Genomic DNA, 8,625 nt, shown 5'->3' with positions numbered 1-8,625 from the left:
TGTGTGTGTGTGTATATATATATATATATATATATATATATATATATAAAACAGAGAAGGTAGAAAGGATTTAAAACTGTTGGTGCACACACAGCATTGCACAAAATGAAGATCAGTTACATATATTACTTTTATTATTAAATTTCGCTGATCAATCAATCACCAGTCATAAAAATTAGAGATACAGCTGTGTGTGTGTGTGTATATATATATATATATATATATATATATATATATATATATATATATATATATATATATATATATAAAACAGAGAAGGTAGAAAGGATTTAAAACTGTTGGTGCACACATAGAATGCACAAAATGAAGATCAGTTACATATATTTATTTCAATCCAGCGTCCTGTTGTTTGGGTTAAGCAGTAATCACATAGCAGAATCGGATGCCGAGGTTTGTGATGTACGCTATTTTTGCACAATTATGTCTTGGCATCCATGGAGTAGCTGTGAGCAAAACTGCAGCAGACCAGCATCACAGCTCAGGAGACGTTTTCTGTGTTTCGATGACTTAGCTGTTTCTAACCCAAAAAGAGAGAAGGTTTTAAGATATTGTAATATATCGAACCAAATACCAATGATGGAAAAGCGAACTTGTGAGCAAGTTAATTGCTTAAAAGAGAAAGTGAATACATCAATCGCACGTGAAAACTGCAGTAAGATTTCAGTTTCTTTTTATATCAATTTTAGATGATTCGTCAAAATTTGAAAGTCAAATATTAAGTTACAAGCAAGATACGTACATAGTTTGAAATCCGTTGTTATGTAAACAAAGTTCAAGTCTTGTTATTGTTTACATATGTTTGGTACATGTATAGGTATGAGTTTAATCAAATTCTTTTTGTTGTTAATAATACTATTTTTAAACACATTGCACCAGTTTATCTTTTTGTCACGAGTTATTTTGTCAAATAAATGGCAATTTCTGTACTTTGCATTATTTGTAAACAAAGAAAAGACTCGAGCTTTGTTTTCATGCCAATGACTTCTTTCCTCTGTATCTCGCTTGTAACTTCAAATTTCAATCAAAATGGACAAGTTAAGTAAACAATTTTTAAAATAAAAAAAAAATAAATATTATTCAAAAATCGTGTCTAGGTCTCTTTAAGTAGAAGGTTCATAACGTCAATTGTACTTGATGTGACTATACGCCTTTCTGTTCTACAATTACAGGTTCTTTAAATGACAGTCTGGAATTGCCAGTTTGGATCCAGAGAATTGAATTCATCGTTTTGGCAGTGGTATCGGCGATATTTCTGATGACTATAGTATGTGTATGTCGAAAGTGTTGTCTGTTCTGGGGGTGTATCACTGACGATGATGATGATGACATTGATAGAAAGTAGAGAGCAAAAGTTAAAGTTTCGGCAATTTAAAAAATTAAATTCTTTTATGGAAATTACTTGTGCTAATGTTTAGAACACATATTTGTTGTGTTGTTATTCAAACAATAAATTATCAATAACCTGCTGCATGCTCACTTGACTCTTTAGTCCAGGTAAGATAAAAACGACTCGTTAAAAACTACATGTAATTACTTGTCACTTGCTGATTAATCGTAACAAAACTCGACCTTTATTCACAGTTTCTCAACTTGAAGCTACTCAACAACTTTAAAATCGATTCTTAAAACCCATATAAAATGTAGGAAAGTTTCAAAAGAATAACTGACAGAGTTGAAGACAAATCGCAACTTTAGGGGCCTTTTGATAAGAAGAGAAAATAATCTCAAATGTTTTATGACGGCATTCGAGAATTTCAGATAAATACATCATAAAATACACCACCCACAAAAAGAGGCATTTAATTATGTCTTGTCAATAATTAAATTGATTGGAAGTGACTCCATTTTGTAACATCTGGTGTTGTTAATTAATTCAAGGGTTTTTCTGCCAGAAAGGACCGAGAAGCTTCAATTGAGTTAAATACCATGATTCTCTACGTTCACCGGTAGGAGACATATGCGAACTCTGACACATACTATTCATTTATCTCTATAAATTAAAGTTTATTAGCAACCAGCATGACCCTCTCCTATGTAAACAAGAAGTCCACAGGCCTGAATGGTCCCCTGACTACCACAGCCCATACATAGACCTGTCAAGGATTTTCATATCTGCTTTTAACAAATTATATAATTTATGTGAAACAATTTAAGATAAAATGAGTACCTTGGGGTCCTTATGTGCACACAAATTGGGCAGGTATCTTTCAAGAAATTAAAAATGTTCAATTGTTAGCACACGAACCATTACGGTGGACGACCACGGACGAAAATCAATTGTTTATTTTTTTCATCTCATTAACCATCGATTATTGTTTCTATTTTCAGATTTTGGTGGGATTTCATCCAGCAGTTTGCCTTAAAAGAATATCTAAATATTTGAGTTTCATATTTATGTGGATCCAATAAAAATCATAGATTACAAACTTCATTCATGATTATTTTGTTTTTCATTTTCAAACTTTATAACATTTCACTCTCATTAGAGTTTTAAAACAGAAATGTTTAAAAATTTGACATATAATGGGTTATCTGGAAGCAGACTGATATATTAAAAATTCTCTTAAAAAAGAGTATTGTACTTTGAGGTCTTTTATTGTTGTATACTGTGTCTATTATTAGTAACAAATGCATGCAACAAAACTCTCCTTCACTTATTTGGTGTAGACATCCACCTTAAGAATATTATAGTCAAGAGATGAATGGTTATTTAGATAATCGGACTGCAGGGTTTTCATATTAAGCTCAACCATTTTGCTTTGGTGTTGTTGGGTCATTCTAGACATCATCGCACATTATGCAAAATCATTGACCCTGCAACATCTGCAGATCATACGCTGTCAGAACCCCAACCATTTATATCTATAAACGTTGATGAAAAGTCTGATGAATATAATAAATCAGCAAATGCATCCTGTGAAGCTTCACAAAATGAATAAATAAACCTACGTATGGAATGATTGAATCGTCCTAAATGAACAAGCCGTCAATAGTAGAAAAGGGCAACACTTAAAGGTGGTAGAACTCTTCAGATAGTATTTATTATACATTTCCTGCTGTAATTGATGTAGAAGAGCTTATTGTTGGGGCTCTACGCCGGGTCGAGTATTGGCTGGTCCAAAAAAGTACCGTATATCCGTTTTCTTCGCGTGTCACAAAATTTGCAAAAATGGGGAAAATCTGAAACATTTTTAGTTTGTGTCTGTCATTTTTTGCGATTTAAAAAGTTCCTTATAAAAAATGATACAGGATATAATTTCTGCGTTTTGAAAAATTTGATCTAAAAGAAGTCGCGAAGAAAGCGAAAATTACATCATCGCGAAAAATACCGGATATACGGTATGTTTATCTGAAAGATCACAATTACGGTCATTTATCTACTCAGCTCTAATGATAAAGAGTAAAATTAAACACATTACTTACACCATTAAAATTCAGACATCTTGGTTTCAAAAATATCCATGGCTAGTCTCTTACCCAAGGCAAACAGGGGGACCGTGTAAGTTTTGTGTTTTTTTTGCACCAACAACGGATCGCGTAAAAAATGCTTTTTTTTTATAATCGACCTTAGTTTATTGACAAAAGAGTCTGGACAGGATGGTGCCCTTGATAACACATTTGTAAAGAAGTATTCAGATTAATCATAAGAGTATTCGTTATTAAATTCTTGATAAAAAAACACATGAAGAAAATCTACATGTACCCGGTGTAATCGCGAGTTTCATTCACTTATGTGGAAAACAAGCCATACCACTAGAGGGCATAAAGTCGATTATAGTCTTCGAATAAAGGCAATCTGATGGCGATTCTCTCATTAATAGCAGAATACGACGACATTCGTAGTAAAAAAAAACGCTCTTAATTGAAAAAAAATGTCAGATAAACATCCAAAACTATCGAAAATGAGATATTTCAGAATATGGGGAACTTCAGACGTGTTGAAATTTTGCGAAATATTCGCGAAACTGACTCTTTTTATAGTTTGACTGCAGACAAAGTTACAGATATTTTAAATAAAGCGGATCTATCTCTCTTATGCACGTGTCTATATATTTAGCAACTATATTCAGCTATATGGAATAACTTGATAAAGTTAATTACAAATGTCACACTAAAGACTTTCAAGACACAGATAATTTTTTGTCACAAAATACAATGTATAGAGGGCAGTGTTATGATGCCATGGTGCTACGTTGATGTCCCTAGAGAGTATGGAGTTCAAAGTAAAAGTATAGAGCACTGTCCAATAGCACTTTCTACAGGTTACGATTTCTCAATTCTATTTCTTATGTATATTAATTACCGAAAAAACATTTCAGACAAATTATTAATTTCTCTTGTTAACTTTTCATTAGAAATTTTGTTCCATTAAATTGATAAAATACAAAATATTATCATAAGCAGTCAAAAATTGTTTTAATATTAATATGAAAGGAAAGTATGGCAACGATCATACTGGTATCTAGTTACCTTGTCATGCTTTGGAGGAAATTGAATTTTTTTTCTTTTGTATAAACATACTTTTATTATTAGATCTCGCTGACCATTGAGTCACCGGGCATACGAAATAATATTACACCTGTTTGTGAAGATATATATAAACAGCGAAGGTAGAAAGAATTTAAAACTCGTGGTGCACACACAGTATTCCACAGTGACTAGCGTTTCACAAAATGAAGATCAATACATACCTATTTCAATTAAGTATCATGTTGTGTGGGTTTGGAAGTAAACATATAGCAGAATCGGATGCCGAGGTTTGTGATACACCTCTTTTTTGCACAATTATGTCTTGGTATCCCTGGAGTAACTGCGAGCAAAACTGCAGCAGACCAGCATTACAGCTCAGGAGACGTTATCTGTGTTTCGATGACTTAGCTGTTTCTAACCCAACAAGAGAGAAGGTTTTAAGATATTGCAATATATCGAATCAAATACCAATGACGGAAAGGCGAACTTGTGAGCGAGTTAACTGCTCATTAGGGAAAAACAATACATCAATCGCACGTGGAAACTGCAGTAAGTTTTTTTTAGATTCTTTTTATTTCGATTTTATATGATCTTTTAAGATTATCTAGCCAAGGCGTATAGTGCACAAAAAGCCAAGGATTATTCATTACATGAGAATACTATTTTTCTGTGAAGAACCATTTCTTAATAATCTTTATTATTCTCGCTATGATTTCTTTCTTAAAGTATTTTTGGTTTATTGATAGATCCTTAATTAATCTGAGTACGGAATGTCACTTAGCAAAAGAATCATTCATTTTATGATGGGTCAAAATGCATTTTTCAATGAATACAATAAATTTGAAGTTATGATACATTAATAATTTTATATCTCTTTTAAATTAGTTGCGAGGAACACATGGCAACCAACTTTTTTCTTCTAGGATACTACTATTCACATCACATAGATTTTGTTTCTAAATATTATATTGATATTGCATTTGTTTTCGGAAATCGTTGATATAGAAACATTATTAATGATTTATTGAATTTAATAATTCAGCCATATTTTAATAATGTGATGCGTTGTGGGGAAGCTGTGCCAAATAAGTCCAGCCGGTAAACTCCTAAGCAGTGAGACCTAACACATATTCTAAAGTTTACAAAAGTACTCCATCCAGAAAAAACCGCTAATTATAGAGTAAGGCATTTGAAGAGCACTCACAGAAATCCATGTGACGGTTCATGTGACTGGAACCAGCATGGGGAGAAAAAGCGGGGCTTGCATAGATCTTTTCCATATGATAAAAAATGTGCCACTGTATCAGTCGACGTGAAACGTTGCAGGCACGTAGAATCCTCGCAGCAACAAATTTTTAAAAATTTACATATAAAAAATTGAAGATTTTGGGAAACTTTAAATATCTCCCCAATTTTTTTTATTTTTTTTTTGCTTGTCAAGATTTTTTTTATGAGTCTGCCCCCGCCCCCCCCGCCCCCCCCCCCCCACTTTCAAAAACGATGCTACGTGCCTGCGTTGTACGAAACATTGAACAGATCTTGAAGGGAACGGAGAACTTCTCAGCTTAATGTGTCATCGCTGTCTGTCACTTGGATACCAGCCTTACTAAAGAAGGTATACGTGGTACATGTATGATTCTTGGCGCAAGCAACGAACTAAAATCAGGCACCAACATGTAACAGACCTGCAACAAAGAGGACAATCACCAAATTGAACAAAACGACAACAAAGGAAATAACTTTTAAGGCAGGACATTCAAGACCTCAATCAAAATTGTGGACTTCCTGATATACATAATAACAGCAGGATGGGCTGCCTGGTACAACAATGCTATCTTCAGTGCCATCAGGAAGACCCCATTCAAAACTGCAACGCATGTGACATGCACTTTGAGTGACAATGTTATTAAAAAGAATGTTGTGGAAATCAACTTTTTAAGAAAGGTGACTACCTGAGAGCTACAGGAAAAAGAAGTTACCTGCCCAGGACATATTTGTAATTATGTAACATTGACGACGTTTTCCTCCTAACGTGGACATATCAATGTCTTTTACCCCAAATACACTGAATTATACCAGTAGTGTGTGTCTCTTGTCCCTGTAACGAAGTATGTCCCATATATTATAATACTTAAGTCAGTATTGAATTATAATGTAATATTTACATTCACCTTCTTTCCTCCTATTAAAATGCATTGATAGATTTGAGTGATATTTACACAGAAGACCCAATCACCAAATCTGGTGCGTATGAATACATTCAGTCTTCCTTCAGAGCATGCCCGACTCTCCTCCCGACTTCAAACCGGATCACGACCAGACATTATACTTGGGCTGATTAATATTTCATGGATGTAAATATTTTATAAAGATATAAATGAATTCAATTGATTAATTTAATATTAATATTAATAAAATAAAGTTGGTATACTAAATACCAGATAAATAAAATTGTGTTATTAGAATTAAAAACGCTGTGCACTATATTTGTCAGCATAATTCGGCTGTTCCAATGGCTCTTCCGTTAATTGTGCATTACTCGTTGAATAATGTCGAGATTTTTAAAAATAAATCATATTTGCAGAAAGAGAAAAAATGTTAAAAACGTAAATATAAGCATTGAATCATTATTTTTTGAAAGATGTGGTCTCATAACTGCAACGGTGTGTGCAAACAAATTTTCATTTTTAAAGGTTTAAGAAATTAAAAGAGAATTTTTATTTTCAATTTATACAATAATGAACAAATCAACATTTATTAAACATTGAAAGGTGCTCATTCAGTTTCCGAAAATAAATGTTAAAATACAATTTTAGACATTTTATTAAATTCAAAAGGAAAATTGTTATATCACGTTTTTGTACAAGGTAGTTATCGTCTTGTCTTATCTTTGTCGCAAGTGCCATTCAAGTAACATTAATAAAAATTATGATTCTTATGTAAAGTTCCAGAATCCTAGAAATTCAATGCATGAGATACACTCTGAAAATAACTAAGATAGCTTCTTGTAACAGCTGCTCAGAAACGTCTTCCGTCAACTAACAATATTTTGAATTTATTGTGTCAATTTAAAACTTGGCATTTGCGAGACTGAAATTAGGAATTTAATAAAATATACCGGTAATCCACAACTTTAATTAAAATGTATATATTCTAATTCGAGCTGTAAAGCCCTTTGTTAGCGGTTCATTTAGGGATTGAAAATTTATAAAATGTTTCGATGGCTGTGACAGTTTTATTTCCAACCGTCACGCAGAGATTTGAGAAATATTTATGGGTGTATACTTCAGTTTATATTGTATTCTGTAAACATACGGTTTGTGACTTAATACTTATTTGTTCTACAAATACAGGTTCTTCAAACAACCACCTGGAACTACCTCTTTGGGCTCAGATCGTTCTGGCAGTGATATCAGTGATATTACTGGTGACAATAGGATGTGTTTGTCGAAAGTGCTGCATATACTGGGGGTGTATCACTGGTAATAAAGATGATGACAATGAGGGTAGAAGGGGTAGAAAGAAAATACCAAAGGGCAAAGTTTCAGCGATTTCCAACACGGAAATGTCGCCTGTGAATGTTTAGAACCCATGCACATTTGCTGTGCTGTTATTAAAGAAAAAATATTGTTCTCGGTTGCTGCATGCGTAATAAAATAAAATGTTTGATGTTTTGTTCGAAGTTTGGTTCAATTAGAAAAGAAGTAAAAGAAATGTTAAAAGTGTATATAGACAGACAGACGATAGGTGATCAGAAAACTCACGTGAATCTTCGGTCAAGGTAAGATAAAAATGAATCGCTAAAATCTAATTATTTGTCACTGATAAATCGTAATTTACCTCGACCTTGATTCATAGTTTCTCAGTTTGAAGCTACTCGGAAACATTTAGATAAATTCTTAAAACCATTAAGAAGCTAGGTTTTAAAAGTATGACCGATGAAGACAGTTAATATCTCGGAAAATAACCTAGAATTATTAGGTCGGCGTTCATGACAAACCCTTTCGTTTTTTAGCTCACCTGAGCTGAAAGCTCAAGTGAGCTATTCTGATGACATTTTGTCCGTCGTCCGTCTGTCCGTCCGTCTGTCCGTCTGTAAACTTTTCACATTTTGAACTTTTTCTCTAAAACCAC

General features: G+C 33.2%; 2 protein-coding genes across 2 annotated transcripts; both read left to right on the top strand.

Annotated features, from left to right (window-relative positions):
- The first annotated feature begins 322 nt into the window (after positions 1-322).
- LOC128190553 (uncharacterized) lies at positions 323-1,481 on the top strand. The gene is made up of 2 exons (XM_052862638.1): positions 323-673; positions 1,191-1,481. Exons 1-2 carry the CDS (start codon positions 325-327, stop codon positions 1,361-1,363), a joined length of 522 nt encoding a protein of 173 aa, XP_052718598.1. The 5' UTR covers positions 323-324; the 3' UTR covers positions 1,364-1,481.
- A 3,149-nt stretch (positions 1,482-4,630) lies between these two features.
- Positions 4,631-8,160, top strand: LOC128190552 (uncharacterized). The gene is made up of 2 exons (XM_052862637.1): positions 4,631-5,040; positions 7,845-8,160. The coding sequence occupies exons 1-2, from the start codon at positions 4,695-4,697 to the stop codon at positions 8,075-8,077; spliced, it is 579 nt and encodes a 192-aa protein (XP_052718597.1). The 5' UTR covers positions 4,631-4,694; the 3' UTR covers positions 8,078-8,160.
- Positions 8,161-8,625: the final 465 nt, after the last annotated feature.

Source organism: Crassostrea angulata, chromosome 6, assembly GCF_025612915.1.
Source record: "Crassostrea angulata isolate pt1a10 chromosome 6, ASM2561291v2, whole genome shotgun sequence".
NCBI lineage: Eukaryota > Metazoa > Mollusca > Bivalvia > Ostreida > Ostreidae > Magallana > Magallana angulata.
The sequence above is the reverse complement of the archived record's forward strand: the minus strand, read 5'-3'. Positions and strand labels throughout refer to the sequence as shown.